This window comes from Colias philodice, chromosome 12, assembly GCF_061535455.1.
Source record: "Colias philodice isolate Cphi_HAF_F1 chromosome 12, ilColPhil1 Martin Lab GWU primary, whole genome shotgun sequence".
NCBI lineage: Eukaryota > Metazoa > Arthropoda > Insecta > Lepidoptera > Pieridae > Colias > Colias philodice.
In genome coordinates this window covers 2,686,434-2,706,701 of record NC_143097.1, presented here as the reverse complement: position 1 = coordinate 2,706,701, position 20,268 = coordinate 2,686,434, and the positions used below count along the sequence as shown (strand labels likewise).

The window sequence follows — 20,268 nt, the reverse complement described above, 5'->3', positions numbered from 1 at the left end:
CATAATCTGTGATATGGCACCATTTTATAGCAGATGAAATATAAAAATTTAACTTAGGTACATAAACTACCTATTTGATAATCCAAAAAATGGACCTACTTCATAATATGTTTTACTTATTGACATTCTTTCGCACGAGCAATCATTCATCAGCCCTATTCCATATATCTACTAATAATATGACCAACTTTCCAAATAGGTACTCAATAGCCAAGAATATCTTTGTATCCTACCAATCTCTTCACACGATGCTTTCCCTGTCAATACTTAAACCTTGGCTAACCAGTCCAAATTCAAGACACAAAGTTTTACTCAATTCACACCGTTCTAACCTTGAGAATGAAACCAAGGTCCGTATGCCATATGTGACTGCCACATGTTCAAAAACATCCAGATTTTATACAATTGGTATAGACTGTACAGGAATAATCGTGGATCGAACGTTGGGAAAATAAACCGATTATAAAACCGGTTAAAATGTGGTTCTGTTTAGATGTTTTATGTTGAATAGTAAGTAAGAGTATTCTGTTACCTACTTAAATATTTAAGAATCACCTAAAACTACGATGTATGAAAACGTAAAAGAAATTAATATGTTTAGGAGTAATCGATAATGAAATACGATTCAGCAGTAACATTATTAAATTATAAAAATCTACGTAAATATAGATCAAATTATTCCCAAAAGTCCAATAGTTCCTTTCCAACGAAATTTCTCCTCACAATTTAAACATTAGCTGACCGAAACTTAATAGCTATTCCACGTTTAATTTAAAGAAAAAAAGAATCACCTATGATTAGGGTGGTTACCCCATTAAATGAACCCTTTTGGCTTAGAGCGTGCTCTGGTATTCACCTTGCCATGCTTTTTTATTCTTTTCCTATTATTTTATAGTGTGACGCGCTGTTTGTGCTGTGTAGCTGGATTGGAAGTTCTTGGTCGTTGAAATCGGTTATGTGATATCTTACGGTAAATCTATGAAAACAAAAACTATGAAAGCTACACTACATTACTACACTACACTACACTACTACTACACTACTAACAATATACGAATTCCAAACTCAAGGAATTTTATAAACAACAACTACATAAAATGTTAACACAATTTTTACCATCTATTTTTTTTATTTTTTCGTGTTTCGTTTTTGCATTATAATAATAAGGCTTCTTACATTGTGTTCTTGGCAATTTCCAATACCATAAAATATAAATAAACAAACAATTATTCGTCTCTTATAATCCTAGACAAATTATCATAATATGTATTATATCATACCAAGAAAAAAATAACCATTTTTATTTTTTACTGAAAGTACAAACAACATTCGCTCCAGCTACACACCCCTTCCCGTCGCTTCCAGCATGACGTATCACCTCTGCATATTAATTCAACGTTTAATTTCTATAATAATAATGCCGGGCCCTGTTCATTGTTTTACGTCCCTACAACGATATCCGTTGAGTCGTCTATTTAAATGTTACTCTCAAACATTTTAAGGGACCGCTTCAAAAAACCGTGGACTTTTTTCGAACGTTTTCAGCCATAATAGTTCCGGGAATTGTCTGTGTTGGGAAAAATTTGAATTGATTTTGTAAAATAATTGAAAAGGTACTAGAAAAAATCGATTAGTTTCAATTGAATATTGATATACCTATAGCGTTAAATTCCGATGAAAACTATGTAACATTTCGTCACGATCCCTTTTTTGTGTAAATGTACGTGCAACTACTGTACATTAAAATATAATAAGAAACTAATTTCATTAGGGCTATTAAAACCTTTTATAAATTCAATCATACTCTTTCTTTTTTCACTTATCTTCTTTTAAAATGATAGACTGACAGAGAATAATGTCAAAATGACAAAAATTGCAAATAAATTCAACATTGTAAAAATGTAACAAAAAATTATAAAAAAAAATATGCAATATCGACACACCTATTCTCGAAACGTAAACATTAAGGCACAAAGATGTATAGAAACTATGTAGACAATTTTCTCAAGAAAACAAGCGCAAGCTATGTTGAAAGGTACTCTGATAGTTCAGATTTTGAATATCCAGTTAATATACCACCAGTATCTGCTAAACGGGGAAATCACGGACTTTTTAACAATAATGCATGCAATACTGATCAGAGGGAGAAGTACTCAATGATTGGCAATAATTCGCAAGGTCATAACTGTCAAGTCGATACAGGAAATATCACAAAAAGATTTCAAAAGATGATAGCCTACAAACAATCGAAACATGCTATGTTGGCTGATAAAAATTGCAAACGAAACCACCAAATGACTAGTCAAGAAAATAATTATTATAAGAGCAGAGGGGATCAGAGCAGCCGACACAACATTGCCAAAATGAGTTCGAAATCACTATTGCTAGATAAAGTTTTGCCGCGCTTTTCAACCATTTTCCGGCGATCAAATTATCCCAAAGAAATAGAAGAAGAAGAAGAAAGAGAACCAATGCTGACCGCTAAATGTGCGAATTGTGAACGGAGACGAATCAAGAAATTAAATAAAACACGTCAATGTTATGCTATTCAACCAAATTTTGCTTTTGTGGGAAATATACATGACGCACCTATTCGCTACCATCAAACTAGTAAACAAAACTCGCCATTGTCACATAATTCCATGAACAGAAACCCATCAATCAATCGATGTTGCCTTACGTCATCATCTGGATCTGAAAGTATCATCCCAGAAAGAGTTCAGAACGATGTACTTTATAATAATAAGGAGACGAAAAATAAGAAAATACAATACGAATCAGTTAATTGTCAAGTCTTCCCAAAAGTGAAGCAGAACAAACATTTGCAATATCCTTCAAAACACATGAAACCATATCAGATTTATGCAAATTCTTCTTGCCAAGCAAAAAATCTATCGGGACATTCTGTAGAACAAGCGAAAATTCCGTCGTCATCGTCAAGTTTTTGGGATTATGTAGCGGATAGAATTAAATCTAAATCCAAAAAGCCATGTAGTTGTGAACCGCCTTCTCCACCCCATTGTACACTTGATAGTTGTGAGATTTTAAATCCAAAAGGAAGTAATGAAAAACCGATGTCCCCAAAACTTCGTAGTACTGGCGAAATGGCAAGCTCACCGCCGAAACTGAAAGCTCAATTAGAATGTAAATGTACCAATACAAAATCCCAAGATAAGAACGAAGCGCTCACGTCTTGTCAAGAGCCACATGATGTTATAACAAAAAATTTAATCGATAAATATAAAGGCCAAATTCTTTGTATTCACAATCCCCCATGTATTTTAATCAACGGCTGTCTTAACTTACCTCCTCCAAAACCTACCGGAATGTCGAATGTGTGGCGCCTCAGCTCAAGCAAAAGATCTAGCTTCCGAGAAGAAAACAAAAGCCAAAAATACATTGAAAATGGGTGTCAATATCAGCCACCGGACGCCGTGCAAGAGTGTCTCCCAGAATTTCAAACGGAAAAAATCGTGCAAAGCATTTGTAACCACGATCCACCTTGCGAAGTAGTGCGCAGATGTTATAAGCCTAAACATGAGGCTAAGTATAGAGATTCCTGTGTCCATGTGCCGATGTGTAAAAAGTTGCCAGAATGCTTGATTACTGATGGGCAAACAGATGAGCAAGTGGTGGAGTGTTCGCATAATCCCAAGTGTGCAGAAGTGCATACGTGTTCGAAGAAATTCATGACGCTCACAGCCAAAGAAGACACGAGTACCCAAGTGAAGGCTAAAATGAGAATGGTGTGTCGACATGAGCCGCCTTGCTTGATGATACCGAAGTGTATAGGTCGCGTCATTTGCACGGAGTCTGTGCCCTGTGACGCTATACCAGATTGTGTGCACCATCCCTGCTGCGAATACATACCGGCGTGTTGTAGAAGGGCTGCTAAAGAAATGGTTTCTGTTTCTTCTCAATATCCATACGCTCCCTGTCGTATAGTGTAGCCCGAGAACATTTGAAAGGTTCTTTGTTTCATAGAATTATTTGTATTTCCACAAATTCCCGTATACACGTTTCGATTTTTAAATATGTAAAAGATAAACCATAATATTTATAGATTTTAAGACAGGCGATGAACCAAAAGAAAGAATAAAATGATTGAGCACATTTCGACTTTTCTTTATAACATAATATTAAATTGTAAAGTCATAAATAATCTTTATTTTTCAGCCGTCGCTCACTTCAAACGAAGAAGGGATCTCATTGAAAGTGCCTCGCATCCCTTTGCAGCAAAAGAACCGATTGTTGAGGTTGATTCAAGCGAAACGGCAATTCTGAGCAGTTTTGTGTATGGTATGTTTATTTGTTTATAAGACGAGAATATAAATAAGTTTAACCAATGAGTCTTTTATAAGGTATGAGTTTACACGTGATAGGTTACACGTGATTCCTTAAAGAAGAAGTAACACTTGGTGTTCGATAATTATAATATATCTACCTAATTAGCAAATGTTATATTAGCGAGCATTTAGCGTATTTAAATCAATGTTCTTTACTTTTCTGTAAGTATAGTATTGTTTTAGTATGGTAACGAACATGGGATCGTATTAAGTCGAATTTTTAACTAATGTATGAATAATGGCTCTTTCTTATTATAAATGCGAAAGTTTGTGAGGATGTGTGTGTGTTTGTTACTCTTTCACGCAAATACTACTGAACCGATTACAATGAAATTTAGCACACATTTAGAGGGTAATTTGGATTAACACATAGGATAGGTTTTATCCCGGAAATCCCACGGGAACGGGAACTAAGCGGGTTTTTCTTTGAAAATTCGGGCGAAGCCGCAGGCTGTAAGCTAGTAATTGCTCATCCAGTAAAAGCACAATATGTTAATATATTGTTATATTGTGGACGATTTCTAAGAGTACCCGCGGCCCCGGCTAACTGCGCGGCTCGACGGAACACAGTGGGGTTTTAGTCGGTAAGAATCCGACATAACCCTTGGCTCCATCCCCGGGGGCCATGGGTATCTTTGGAAGATTTCCCCACTATAAAAAAAAAAAAAAAAGGGCTATGAAATCTTTTAATTTTTAGAGTTGAATAGAAATAGATAAACTATAATAATATAGAAGAATTTCAACCTTAACTAATACTCTGTTTGTATCATTATGTTCAATAATGAGGTTATAATGAGTCAAGGTAACATTGGAAATATTTACTCTGCTTATTAGCAGGAAATTAAGCATTATAATAATCTATCTTACAATGGAAATTGCATTGTATTCGTTTGATGATAATGACTTGCTAATTCAAAAAATTATTTGTTTGATGTTTAATAAATAGGTTTGTGATATTGTGAGATATTTTTTTATTGTATTTTACTAATGTATGTATCTTTTTATCTATAACATAACATTAAAGTAAAATGTCTGTTGCAGATCCCGATGTCAAGACTCCAACGGCCATGAACTGTAATTTTGTATGTGTTAATTTGTGCAGTAGCCGCTAATGGCGCAGACAATAAAGTTATACACTATCAATTAGGTGCTTTTATTTTGCGTTTAGCGCTTTTCTGGGGCTCGCAAAATGTAGTAGTGTTGGTACAATTTGGTACATAAGTAATTGATAATAATTTGAGAGAACAGAATGATAGATACATAAATAGAATTTAAATTATAAACATCATAAATTATATGTAATAACACAAACATGTTATTACTTATTACATATAATTTTGATGTTATTACGAACATTTAAATAATGAGGTGGCATCATTAAAGAAAAATTCAGTCATTGGTTGCCTACCAGTATAAATGAAGACATTCATTGAAGAGCGATGGACACGAGTTCGAATCCTGCCATTTCTATTTCTAAAGAGTAAGCAAATACGCTTGGCAATTATAGTTTTGTATAAGATTTGTTGTGGTTTTATTTATGGTTATATAAAGGTTTGTTTCATATCTTAATTGATCTCATATTGTCACGGATAATCAAGAAGAAAACATGTTATAAATTTTGTATCCCTTTGTTGAATTTTACAACATCATAACTTTTATCAGTTTCACAGCTCCTACCATAAACGAATAAACCGATTTGAGGTCAATTTTTTTTACCAAAATTTTTTTTACCACAAAAATTTATTTACTTTATCTATACCTACTTGAAAAATTATTGTTTTTTATGTTGACCACGTTTGGCCGAAAAGTAAGGTAAGTCAAATAAAATTATTAATTACCTTAAAACTGCATTAAAAACCTCATTCATAACACACGAGTTCTTCAAAAATTCAACAAAATAGTTGAATTATTACTCATCGATTACACGAAATTATAGCTCAAATTGTTTTTCGTTTGAGGAATTATTTATATTGATGTCTATTGAATGCAAATGTGGATTTTATTTGGCATTCTCTCACGGCCTGAAGTTTGACGCCATACATACAAATGTGGTATACTGTGTTATGTAATTTTTAAATGACTAACTACATAGTAATTGATAAGTGTTATGTAGCAACTAGAAGAATGTTTTGCTTTGCTAATGTTATTTTTGTTTCTTTATTTTAGAAATTTGAGTGTTATCGTAAAACTATGTTTCCTGGGTAAGATAGTTATTCTGGTATAGTTAATTAGTAAAAACATTAAAAAAAACCCTGTTGTTAAGTTCTAATTATCAAAATATTAGAAGTACAATATAATCGATAGAATTTTTTTCATTTTTATGATGTAGGTAGTTCAGTATTACTGAATCGACTTGTAGAATAAAGAGATAACAGAATTAAATTTAACCTAAAATTTTATAAAATTTAATTTAGAAAAATGCTGTCTATAATATTTCCATGGTATAATCTGTATCTAGGCGGAAATCAAGTGTAAAGCCATTCCAATGAGGGTTGATTCTTAGGCTATGGATAAGGAGGCTCTATTTTCATAGACTCACATTCGTAGTACAAAGCTATTCTTTAGTACCTAACTATAATAGCTGTGCAAAATTCTATGTTGTCCATGAAATTTTGGAAATTGCTGACATTTTGAAGGTACGTATTTGTTTTTTTTTAAATATCTACTCTGGTTGAGTATTAAAATGAATGTTAATCTCTGAAAGTTTTATTGGATTCAAGAAAGTTGACCAGTTTTGGTGTTAGTATATTACCCATTTAAATAAAGAATTTAGATAAAGTTTGAAAGGTCCAAATATAGAAAAGTATATTCCAATACCGCTATTCGATCGTCTATTTTATTGCATCCAAAACACACATAGATAATCTATATTGTGCATATAAAAAACAGCAGTTTTATTGGCAGGCCTACGAAATATCTGACTGAGAAACCGAAACTGGTTGAGTTCAACGTTCTTTACTCATTAGTTTTTGATCATCATCTCTTCAGGGTACAAGGTAACAACCACCGCGTGTAACACGAAGAAAACACCACTTTAAACCACTGTGATAGAGTCGAAATTGCATCACACGGAGTGAGATAACATTTTTTTCGGGCCAACTGGTTTTAAAAGACGTTTGAAATGATAAAATTCCTCCGCTGGGCACCCATAGATTAGGAAATTCTAAGCTATAAGTTTGAAATGTTTATAGGAACCGCTCCGGGCAGCTTTTTATGGCTGTTAAGTGGCGATAATTTTAGTTTGAATGTTAAATAGGAATGTGGGATGTAGCGTGGATGAGTCTCTCTAATGATTAGAGGTGTTTAGCCCAGGGATTACTGCGTGTTACATCTATTATTGGAGATTGAAGCCTGCCATGTACAATGTAGATACATGTCGTATGAAAAAACGAAAATGCTAGGATACTTTTGAACTTTCAGACCTTAATAATATTTTCGCTCGACCGAGATGATATAGACCGTACGATAGGATATTTTAAAAGACCACTGCAAATAGTATAATTTTAGGATTTTTTCTATTATAGTTTCACAGGTAACATAGTTTTTACTCATTTATTACAGTTGCAATCGTCGTAAACTTGTTTTTTGATTTTGAGGATAACACCACAGATTGTGAAAAAGGCCCCGAAAGTTTCTATCGAAGTTTCGTGTGCTTTAAAGTCAACAGACCAGATACCTACTGAACTCGTTGGTTGGTGTTTCTATAAACTGGTGCAAACTTCGTGTGATATTTAAACAATTTTTTCTGTCTCATTTTTTTTCACATCATTATCAATGATGCGTAAGTGTCCTGTTAAACCGATATATTTTATGAGACCACCGTGAATCGAGTTTAGAGGTACAACCAAGGACTATCTAACTGTCTACTGAATCAAAGATAAAATCGATATATCTATGAATCTAGATTATTATAATTGGGTTTTTCTATGTACTGTTATTTGTGTGTCTCCATATATATATATATATATATATATATATATATATATCTACTAATATTATAAAGTTGAAGAGTTTGTTTATTTGTTTGTACGCGCTTATCTCAGGAACTACTGGTCTGATTTGAAAAATTATTTCGGTGTTAGATAGCCCATTGATTGAGGAAGGCTATAGGCTATATTATATCATCACGCTAAGACCAATAGGAGCGGAGCAATGCGGGTAACACCGCAGAGCACAGCTATTAATCGAATACTTGAAATTTTATTTTATCAAGTAGGTATCAAAGTAAACAGGCGTATCGACGATTAAGTAGATATAAGTAATTATTATAATTAAGACCATCAGCAGCTATGACAAAAATGTCATTAAATACACAGTAATTTATACCAGATTAAGGTCTTCCAATTAAGTTAAATGATACTTTAATGAATCATTAGTTTAAACTTTAAACTTTAAATGTATGATAATATGATGACCGTAAAATTCTACTGCGCATATTTGACTAATTTCTAGAAATAATCCGTTAATCTTATAGTTATTATTTTTAAATGATCACTAAAATTCCACTTAAAAACAATCATAAGATATTTAATCAATTTATGACTCGTTTCTTTCAGCAAGATCACAACAGTTAAAACGCCACCTAGGGGGTCATCATCATCATCAGCCCATATATGTTCCCACTGCAGGGACACGGGCCTCCTATGAGGGTACAGGCCATAATCCACCACGCTGGCCAAGTGCGGGTTGGCGGATGACACATATCGTCGAACTTTTGATTCTTCGACATGTCGGTTTCCTCACGATGTTTTCCTTCACCGTTCCAGCAGTGGTGATGCTACAACATGCGCAGATAAATTGAAAAATCAATTTATTTCCTGCGCGCTCGCCCGGTCTCGAACCCCGGACTTATCGATTCGAAGTCCGAGGTCTCACCACTGAGCCACCACTGCTGCACCTAGGGGGTATTATTCATAAATATAATATTACCATTAATGCCATATACATAAGAATTGTAAACTTGTCCCATTAAAATAAATCATAAGTGTCATAAATACAACTTTCTAAACAGAGCGTTGAACCTTGTAACCATCTCTATGTTAATGGCGCCTACACAAACCGCTACGAATAAATGCTAACGATTGTATATATGTCGCCGTCATCTGGTTGAATCTGCTATTTGACTGAATGACTAGCACGAATCTATGAACTGCTATTTTACTGAATAACTAGGCCGAACGTTGATTTAACAAGCGTCACTACGTAGCGGATTGTATCATAGCCTTTTGAACACAGCGGATTTAACGCCCGGCATATTGTTGAATGACTAGCGCGTTCATTGAATAACAGAATTTACCTTTTCTAAATGTCCACATGAAGACTATTTGTGTATTGTTAAAAAAAGAACACGAACTTAACCCATCCCCTTATCCAAACCAATGGAATAGGTATGCTAAATGACGTTCAGTCAAGACGTTGAACGTTACATTCAACAACTTGACGATTTGCCCTTTAGTCATTCAATTAAATGTCGTCATTCAATGAAAGCGCTAGTCATTCAATCAAATAGCAAATTCAACCAGATGACTGCGACATATCCAAATAACTCTATCAAAGTGAGACGTCAAATTCTGTTTATGAATTAAAGATGGCGGCTATAAGAATGTATAAGACTGTGACTGAAATTATTTAAGGTGTTCGTCCGATGGTTAGCATATAAATTAGGTGTCCTAGCCGTGGCAGAAGGCTTTATGGTGTTAGATGATGCTGAATTATGTATGAATATTTTCTACTATTTATTAGCGTTCCTATGCGTACTTGTTAGAATAAGGAACATTCACAAAGGGGCAAATAGGCATGACGACAGTATCCATAAATGTTCGAATTAGTGTTTTTAAGGGAAAATGTATAATATATAAATTAAAAATAGTGACTTAGAAATATTAAAAACATTAAGATTAATGAGATTATCAATAAAATAAAACATTGAAATTCTGCAGTCGGCCATTTTGACTGAAACACGCGTGACGTCACGTCTACGTAAACAACTCACAACAACTTCGCGGCAGGTGTATTTTGTTGTTATGAATATGCTGAGAATACGCATTTTATTTATTTTCTATTTTTTCACGTATGCTTTATCGACTCAGAACAGAAATATAATTGCGAATTCACGAATATGTGGTTCGGGTTTCTCTGCGTCAAATTTATACAATCATTTCATATTATTTTCTCACTTTAAACAATTACTAAAACTTTTTTTTTATGTAGATTCACATTGCAATACTGCACACCACTTATAAACTTTAAAATTAGATTCTATAACACTTTATAATTAAATATTTGTTTAATTTTACTTCGCTATGCATACAGATAATTACGTATTTAGGTAAGAGTGACGTCACGCCTACGCCATGACACCTGTGAGCTGTTTTAGCACAGTTAATAAATATTTTTTGAAAAATGGCTTTTATCTTCGTTAAATTTAAGTATATTAGCGAAATATAGGGTTTTTCTTGTTTAATAATCGTATACACACATTATGGAAGAGGTTTTGAAAATCTTTCGTCATGCCTATTGTATTAATAGATACGTGATACGTCTGATTTTACATTCATTGGATCATCGAACATTAACTACAATTTGACTTATGTATCGAACTTTTTTGGTTGTTATACTTTCTCATTACCATACCATTGATTTACATATATAACCAGAAATTTCTTATCTTTTAGACATTTCACATAATACCTAGATATATCTACGTCCTTAATTTTTACTAACCGTTCTGTCATTTTATCAATTCCTCTTCTTTTCCCTTTCCAGGAATAAAGCTTTTCTATTCTCTTTTTTAACACGCTTTTATTAGCTTCACCTGTAGATATGTAACCGACTCCGATTTTTTTAAAGATGGATCTGTCTTCATCAAATAATTTGGGGTATTTGCGAGAGTGTGATATTTGTATACGATAGATGATGAATATTTATATTTTTAAGTGGTTTACTAGATAAACATAATTCCTAACAGGAAAAATGGTAAAAATTATAATAAACCAATGTAATTGGGATACTTCATCTCTAAAATATATATCAAGTATTCACATTTTATTTTCAAATATTAAAACAAAGGAATATTATTATATTTTTTGTTATACTATTCTCATAGCAATATTTAAATTAATATGCAGTATTATTACAAAATAAAGAATAGTAAAAAACCGAATCAAAAAAGATAATGTACCCACATCCTTTATTAACTTGTTTAAGTCGATTTATACCGAATTTCGATTCTGTTTCTAAGAATTGAGTCAACCACTGTTTTTTATTAAATTATATGTTATTTTGTATCAATATTATCAGAAGGTAATTCAAAGGATATTGTGGTTAGGATATGACGTGTGATATATCCTTTTTGATTCAAGTATAGGTACTATGATCTATACTTACATATATTATAAAGCTGAAGAGTTTGTTTGTTTGAACGCGCTAATCTCGGAAACTACTGGTCTAGCCCTAGAAGAAGGCTATAGAAGCTATGCAATAGCTTAAAAAAATATTAAATCTCATATACGAAGGTTTAAGAGTAATTTAGGATTTCGTTATACCTAGTGTATCACTTGACATACCTACAAGTCTAGTACAAGTAGTACATATTATAATTATTAATTAAATACGCAAACGATTAATACTAACATAACTGATCCGATTTTAGTGCGATTTTTATAATGAAACCAGCCCGAAGCTTCGCCTCACGCCATCCTCGAGAACGACGCTATCCATCTGATACATCATACAAACAGAATCAAAATCTGTCCAATCGTTTTTGATTTTATCAAAAATCGCAAAAATCGCGAACAAACAGACAGACGGAAAGAGGAAAATTCTGCTAATAGATAAGTTTAATTTCAGTAGTAGGTACCTATCTGTACACTCTCTTGTTTTTTTATTTTTAATTTACTATAATAAGTACTTAAATCCATACTAATATTATAAATGCGAAAGTAACTCTGTCTGTCTGTCTGTTACTCAATCACGCCTAAACTACTGAACCAATTTGCATGAAATTTGATATGGAGATATTTTGATACCCGAGAAAGGACATACGCTACCTTTTATTGCGAAATATGTACCACGGGCGAAGCCGGGGCGGACCTCTAGTATTACATATTTATACAAAGAAACTAGGTACTTACGTATAAACTAAACCTTGATTGGCTGTGCTGAACATTGTCCCCTTGTACAAAATATGACACGCATAAAACGTCACTATCAATTTTAATATCTACAGGCTTTATTCGGACGAAAAATGAATCCCTATAAAGTTACAAGTCATGCTCACATGTGGAAATGAGATAAATAATAAGCATATCAGTGTACATTTCATCATTTATTTTAATTGTATGAATAATTATTTTATTGACTAGAATCTAGATAGTTATTTATATAGTTGAAAATATTTATAAACTAAAAAATTTGTTTCTCTAGTAACTAGTTGAATATTCTAAAATCTCAGGATTTACTGATTCGTATTGAAAAATTATTTTAAGTTGGACAGGCCGAGTCTATATTACAATGCTATAACAATGCTAATGCTATTATTATAATTTATAACATTAGGAGCGGAGAAGCTATGAAAAATGTTGCAGAAGCAGCAAACAATATTCCTTTTGAGTAGACGAAGTCGAGAGGGACCACCTAGTTCTAAGTTTGCTACACAGAACACGTCAAGGTACAACAGGTCAGGAACATAATTCTTAAGAATTAGGTATCAATTTTTCGTGAATAAGTACATATTTACACACACACATATTTCCTGTTCACCAAGCCTCATGGATAAATTAATATATTACAACTAGCTGCGCCCCGCGGTTTCACCCGCCAGGCTCAGCTCCTGTTGGTCTTAGCGTGATGTTAAATAGCCTATAGCCTTCCTCGATAAATGGGCTATCTAGCACCGAAAGAATTTTTGAAATCGGACTAGTAGTTCCTGAGATTAGCTCGTTCAAACAAACAAACTCTTCAGCTTTATAATATTATTATAGATGATACACACCATTACAGATCAGTTATAAACTTTGGCACATAAACAGAATGGAAAATTACCTTACCCTCGAACATTATCAAGAATCAAACGTAAAAAATAAGTTACGATATTAGGTAGGTGGACAACAAAGGAAAATCCGTTTAATTGGCCACATCCCAAAGTAAAAACAAGCTACATTTGATACAGCTACGTGACAGCATTCAGGTAACAAACAACCATTATGTCTTATAGCAGTATTGTTTCCGGTGTGGGAAAGAGATGGCACTAGATTATAGCGCTGTCCCAATCTGGAAATAATACTGCTTTAAGATTTGGTACAGGGGTCCACAACACGTGGAGTTGAAAGTTATATGATGTTTTGTGGACATTCTATGCGAAATGATCTCGAATTCTCAAGCGAACATTTTATGATGTTGTGTTCATGTTTTGGTAGGCCAGAAATAAGTTGACTTTAGTTTATGGTGTAAATGTGAACTGGATTTCATTAAATGGTTTCAATATTGATATTTGTTTTATTTCGGACCTCTCTTAATTACAGAATAGCACAGTAATAAAGTTAGGTTTATCATTAGCATAGGTACAACGTGCTTAATAAAACAAACTAAGGTATAGCTACATTTTAATCTAGGTACTTTGTTTTATACATTTTTTGACTCTGACATCAATTAACTTCACCCAAACCAGTATCTTAACACCTTGGCCACGGACACCGGCGGCGCGACCGACGGCGCGACGGGCGGCGCGGCAATTCGCGCGGCGCGGTAAGCATGCCACGGGCAGTTGCGTTCGCCGCCGCGACCAGTGTAGACGAGGAGACGAGATGGCTTTATCAAAGTTAGCTCGACGTTGTTTGGAGTAGCAGCTTTTTTGCTCAAGATTTAATGTTTGGAAGATATAGTGGAGTACACGAATTAAATAGAAATGGAATTCTCCGTCTGTTGTTACAGACGGAGAATTCCACCAAAAATATGAAAAATATAGGCATGATGAAAAATTATGTTGCGGGTGGCTAGACTTCCAAATAGCTGGTCTAGCTAGAATTTCTGCAATAAAAGCTTCCGTCTCCATTTTCGCGAAAAAAAAACAAATTATTTTAAATTAAGTTCGCTCCGGGAGTAGTCGCCGCGTCTGCCGCTCGACTCCGTGGCCTGCGCCGTAATAACTCATACATTTGTTTCGATCGCTAGTCGTGCCGCGCGATTCGCTCGGGGAAATTCGCCGGTCGTCTCGCTGGTCGCCGCTGCGCGTGGCATGCCCAGTACATTTCCATACATTTGATTCATTCGCAAGACGCGCCGCCAGTCGCGCCGCGCGAATTTTCGCTATAGCGAATTGTCCGTGGCCAGCACGTAACGCATCCAATGACGCGAAATTTTGTGGGTCATTTGTAACAGGATGGCGGTTCTACAGGAGTCTTAGTACGCAATGACAAAAAGAAAAATGATGGTCCGAACGCTGATACCGGATGCGTTAAGATACTGTGATATAAAATATAACAGTATCTTAAGATAAAATATTATAGTATCTTCATCGTGTGTGACGCGCTTAACACAGACAGACATATTTTCGCAACCAACATATTGATTTGGAAAATTCCTTTAATACATGACATTTTCTATTCATTTTAATTCCTCTCAAACATAACCAAAAAGCATAGCAAACAATAACTCATCGAAGGCATCAAAGTTCGTATATAATTAAGGCATATAATGTTAAAATTAAGTTTTACCAGCTTATCTTGTAACTTTAAAGAAGGAAAATATAAGCAAAGCCATAAGCACACCCCGGACACTCCATACAAAATGATCGTTTTGACAGTCACACTGTAGAGACTGCAAATGTGTGTGTTAACGCTTTATGGTTGGCACATTTGTGACTAGCGTAAAAAAAAATTCGCGTTTTTCTGATGAAATACATCCGTAAACAGCACAATATCTAACCACCATTCTACGAAAAACGATAATCACAAATCCAAAATAATAAAATTACTTCAAGTCAATTTGATTAATGTTGTCAATCTTCGTTGCGTATCGTCCTTGCAGAAAAATATGGCCTGTGAATATGGCCCATTTTATGTCTGATCGCGCGGGGGTGAGGTAAGTTTAATTTTGGCGGGAGGCGGAGAGTGTCCGTTCTGTAGCGTTTAGTATTATGTATACTACTATTATGTATTCTGTGCCATAAGTATAATTCCTAGTTCCTACTAATATTATAAATGCGAAAGTTTGTGAGGATGTGTGTGTGTGTTTGTTACTCTTTCACGAAAATACCACTGAACCGATTACAATGAAATTTAGCACACATATAGTGTAACTTGGTTTTACACATAGGATAGGTTTTATCCCGGAAATCCCACGGGAACGGGAACTATGCGGGTTATAATTGTTAAATTTAATTTAATTTCAAATTGTAATTATTGATCTGGAATAAAATAAAACTTCATGAATATATTTTATTAAAATTTTATTATGTAATTGTACACAACAATCATATACACCAGCGCCATCTAGTTTTAATTAGGTACACATTAGGTTTACATTTTTGAACGTATCATCACTACATAGTATAAAACAAAGTCGCTTTCCCTGTCCCTATGTCCCTATGTCCCTTTGTACGCTTAAATCTTTGAAACTACGCAACGGATTTTGATGCGGTTTTTTTAATAGATAGAGTGACTCAAGAGGAAGGTTTATATGTATAATAATATCTATTAAATAGTGGAGAAGTACTGTTATTTTTGAGGTTTCTAATGTGATGTCGTAAAAAATTACATTTTTTCCGCTTACATTGCAAACGCAAGCTGAACCCTACGAGTTTTATCAAAATAATGTACTAAGTGTTATACACATTGAAAAGGTCTACAGAAAAGTCCGCGATGGTATATGTCTATCTCTTATGGATAACCCACAATAACTTTTTTTTGTCATTTACTTTTTACGACAAATAATGGCTAATTTTCGATGCGATTTTAACCAATACAGCATTAATCCTTAACCAATTAAATACCTTGAATACATTGTTCATTTAATATAGATCTATATGGCCTTTTACACCGTATGATTTAAGTGAATATTTTCGAAGATATTACAGATTTAAAAATTGCGGGACGTAGCGTTTGCGGCGGTACCGGCCGGCCGCCGGAGCGGGCTGCTATGTTTTTATATTATACAACGTTCACAGTTTTTCTGTAGTGTATTTAGTATCAGCATTGCACCCGTGCGAAGCCGGGGCGGGTCGCTAGTACAAAATAAAGCCAATGTGCCAATTCCATATATTTTCTACAATATCTTATATCTACACAATTTCACTTATTATCTATTTTAACTTGAAAATAACAAATATATAAACTCTCACAGTTATAACATTAGCAAGATTTGTCAATTAATATCAATAGGTATCTAATAACTCTACTAATAAAATTTACATTTTCCATATCAATATCTAATAACTACAATAAAATTTACATTTTCCTTTATAGTTATTTTTATTCACACGTGTAACAAAGACATCGTAAATACTAAAGTCTAAAGACCATCTCAGTATATTATACAGAAGCAAAATACTTTGTGCAAAACTGCATATTATTCTTTATCGCCTTAGCATAATTAAATTTAAAATAACTACCTACGTCAGCATACTTATTTCTTCAATGCTATTTTCTTATAACAAATAAAACTCCAGTTCGATATTACAATGCTTTATTAATTAATATTAAATAATTTTGCTACTTATTATGAAACAGTTTATGTAAAAAAAAAACCGGCCGAATTGATAAACTCCTTTTTTTTAAGTCGGTTAAAAAACGATTGTTTTTGCCACATTCTTGTTAAATGAAATATCTAAATAAATATTCTTACAACAATACGATTATTACAATGCTATAGATATTATTTTCCTAAGGTTATCAATTTTTGTCCTGGTTAGCTGGACTGGCTGAACCGTTTTTGAAGTTTTTTTTTTATTTGAAAGCTAATTTTGAAATTGGCAAAATATAATTTTGCCAATATAATTTTGCCAATTTATGAGAATATATTTTTAAATATAATTTTAAATATAATTTTGCCAATTTATGAGAATTTAAATGTGACTTATTTTTTGTTAAAAAATAACTGTCGTACTAACCTTTTTAAAATTGTGTCCACTTCTTCATAAATCGTTAATCGAAACATCGGCTAGCATATTTAATCTGTTTAATTCTTTTTATATAGGATTGCAGAAGAACAAGGCTCTTCTTTTTTAAAATTGTTTCTATTCTATTCTTTTTTCAAATTTCAAAAAACCCATGATAATTTGGTAAAAATGAATGCAAGCAATGCCTTATCTCTAATTCAAATTTTTCGCATCATATTAAAAATACTTTCAATTCAAATTACCTACTTACATCTATACATACTAATATTATAAAGCTGAAAAGTTTGTTTGTTTGTTTGTTTGAACGCGCTAATCTCGGGAACTACCTACTGGTCCGATTTGAAAAATTCTTTCGGTGTTAGATAGCTCATTTATCGATTAAGGCTTATAGGCTATATATCATCACGCTACGACCAACAGGAGTGGAGCCACGGCGGTGAAACCGCGCGGAGCAGCTAGTTATACATATAATGAAAATGATAAGCAGGTAAATTAAAATTTAAAATGTCCTTATTTTAGGTCTAAGAACAATGTATATTACATATACCTACTTAGATTACTTTTAGATAAAACACAATAATATTTGAAATAATTTTTTTCATTCATTAATCAACCCAAGAATATAATTTAAAAATTACAATTTAGAAAATAATGAAAATCTTACATACACATTTTGAAAAAAATACCATTTCTTATATAACATATGTTACATAATCAATTTGAATTTGAATATTTAAATACTTCGGAATTATAATCATATCTTAGGCACTATCCACATTGACATACGAAAGAAAATATTTGATTCACAAATACACTTTGCCATACAAATAAAAACATCATCCGACTTAGAAATGACTTATACAAACAAATCTATTTACGTATCAATCATTTGAACATATTTTCTAATTCAAATAATTCTTCTTTTCGAATATGTTTTTCCTAATTCTTCTTTAAACTGATGAAGATTGGCAAACCCAAGAGCACGGTATGAAGTTCCTACAATTCGATCACACGTAGGAACTCTATACCTCGCTAGTGGTTATCACCAGGTTTTTCACTCTTCTGCAAATCTTCTTTCTTCTGTTCTTCTGCTCCCTGGATACATACTTGAATATTCTTCTTGGCTTTCAAGTTTTGAAAAATTAACTTTATATTTAATACCTGTAAAGCATACACAGACCTAGATGTATAAAAATATTACACACAATGAAATTTCAATACATATTGGAATGTGATTCGGTAACTCTTTAAAGTGAAATAACATTACAATCGGTGCGCACAGCTGGCTACAAAAATTCCCCCAGATTCGTCTACACAATCACAAGTCACAGTCACAAGAAACATCAAACATAAAATTATCATTTGAATAAAGCGCGGGCACCCCTTTTAATTAATTTTCATGCGTCCAATTAGCATAACCCTTAAAAGTATGCAAATTTTTCTAAACGGCCCGTGAGAAGCTACCGGATATATTAGCATAAGAAATTCGTATATCTAAGAAACTTTTGTTGCCATAACCGAAATGCTACCCGGACTTGACAGATTATGTTAATTTCATTTTATTTATAGCCATGGAAATGTTCGCCGATTCCCGGTTCCCATCGCGTAGATAATTTAAAACGCACCCGAGAAAAGTATTATTATAAAACCATAAAATGTAATTAAAACTATAGCTACATATTTCTTTCGCTTATAGGGAGTTAGCAGCAATAAAAATTACACCTGCTTAAAAATTCAACGTAAAAACACGCGTGTGGTTGTTAAAAAAATGATCCTTCCGTGTATTTAGCGGGCAAGCAGCGGTTCGCGCCATTAATTTACAACAGATAAAAAATATGCAGACACCACACGATGCGAGGTGCAATAACAGTATTGCCAGTGTTAAAAGCTTGACCCTTTTAGGCCTAAGGCACACACATGTTCTTTAAAGTTCAATTTTAATGAGCCATAACATGACAACTGACATGTCTGCACCCCGCTTATAATTAGTAGAACGACGGGCGACCAGCTTATCTTGATCTATGATATTTCATTACAATTTCTTCGGGAAAATTAACTTTTGTACGATCGAGAAGGGGAGTTACGTGGATCATGTTTTACTGGTGACAGTATTATTATAAGATTGTATCTATTGATACGTTAGTGCTTTTAATAATTGGCTCGTTTTTAAACACATGTCAAATGGACAACTTTTATGATGTAATTTAAGAATATAATAACGTGTTTTTTATGAATGATATAACATTTGATGGGCCTATTTAAATTTGAAATACATTTTATCGCCCACGATATATTTATTTTTATGCGAGTCGTATTATATAATAATATAAGTCAGCTTAAAAGGTCAAGAGATTACAATTTATTTTAAATTTTATTTTTTGTTTGAAATGTAAAAAATATTTTGTCTATATAGTTATTCCTGCGTCGCAATAGAACATTAGCAAATACAATATATCATAATATTGAATTAAAGAACTATTCAAACACCTCGACAAAACAACACGTTTGCATAACATTTTATAGGTAAAACCAATTGTTAGAACCGCCTTACCATTTTCATATAAAAAGGAATTATTTCACATACACTGCACTAAAATTACATAAGACATTATATAAAAACTTCACTGACATTACCAAAAGGCACGGAACACAAAAATCACTGCGTTATTGATATTTATAAGTCATATCTTATATTTTGTAACATGATAATTTCTTATCTGATAACATGTAGAAAGAAGTAAATTTTATTGCCATGTTTGCTAGTATTGAGAGGTTATTTTTGTAATAGAGGTCATTTAACGGAGAAAT

At 33.2% G+C, this 20,268-nt stretch overlaps 1 protein-coding gene and 1 long non-coding RNA gene across 2 annotated transcripts in view; one reads left to right on the top strand and one right to left on the bottom strand.

Moving 5' to 3' along the window:
* The first annotated feature begins 1,976 nt into the window (after positions 1 to 1,976).
* LOC149483835 (uncharacterized) lies at positions 1,977 to 5,567 on the top strand. The gene is made up of 3 exons (XM_089702007.1): positions 1,977 to 3,908; positions 4,177 to 4,274; positions 5,371 to 5,567. The coding sequence occupies exons 1-3, from the start codon at positions 1,977 to 1,979 to the stop codon at positions 5,456 to 5,458; spliced, it is 2,118 nt and encodes a 705-aa protein (XP_089558133.1). The 3' UTR covers positions 5,459 to 5,567.
* Positions 5,568 to 17,396: 11,829 nt separating this feature from the next.
* Positions 17,397 to 20,268, bottom strand: part of LOC149483834 (uncharacterized) — a 51,324-nt gene continuing 48,452 nt past the window's right edge. The window contains exon 4 of the long non-coding RNA XR_016316354.1: positions 17,397 to 18,621. This is a non-coding gene — a long non-coding RNA (uncharacterized LOC149483834). The remainder of the gene's footprint in view (positions 18,622 to 20,268) is intronic.

What these genes read in the sequence shown, in the direction of transcription:
- LOC149483835 (XM_089702007.1), top strand. Translation starts at nt 1,977, where the DNA reads ATGTATAGAAACTATGTAGACAATTTTCTCAAGAAAACAAGCGCAAGC. An exon ending in CTGCTAAAGAAATGGTTTCT is followed by an intron (nt 3,909 to 4,176) that starts GTTTCTTCTCAA and finishes TTTATTTTTCAG; the next exon opens with CCGTCGCTCACTTCAAACGA. An exon ending in AGGTTGATTCAAGCGAAACG is followed by an intron (nt 4,275 to 5,370) that starts GCAATTCTGAGC and finishes ATAACATTAAAG; the next exon opens with TAAAATGTCTGTTGCAGATC.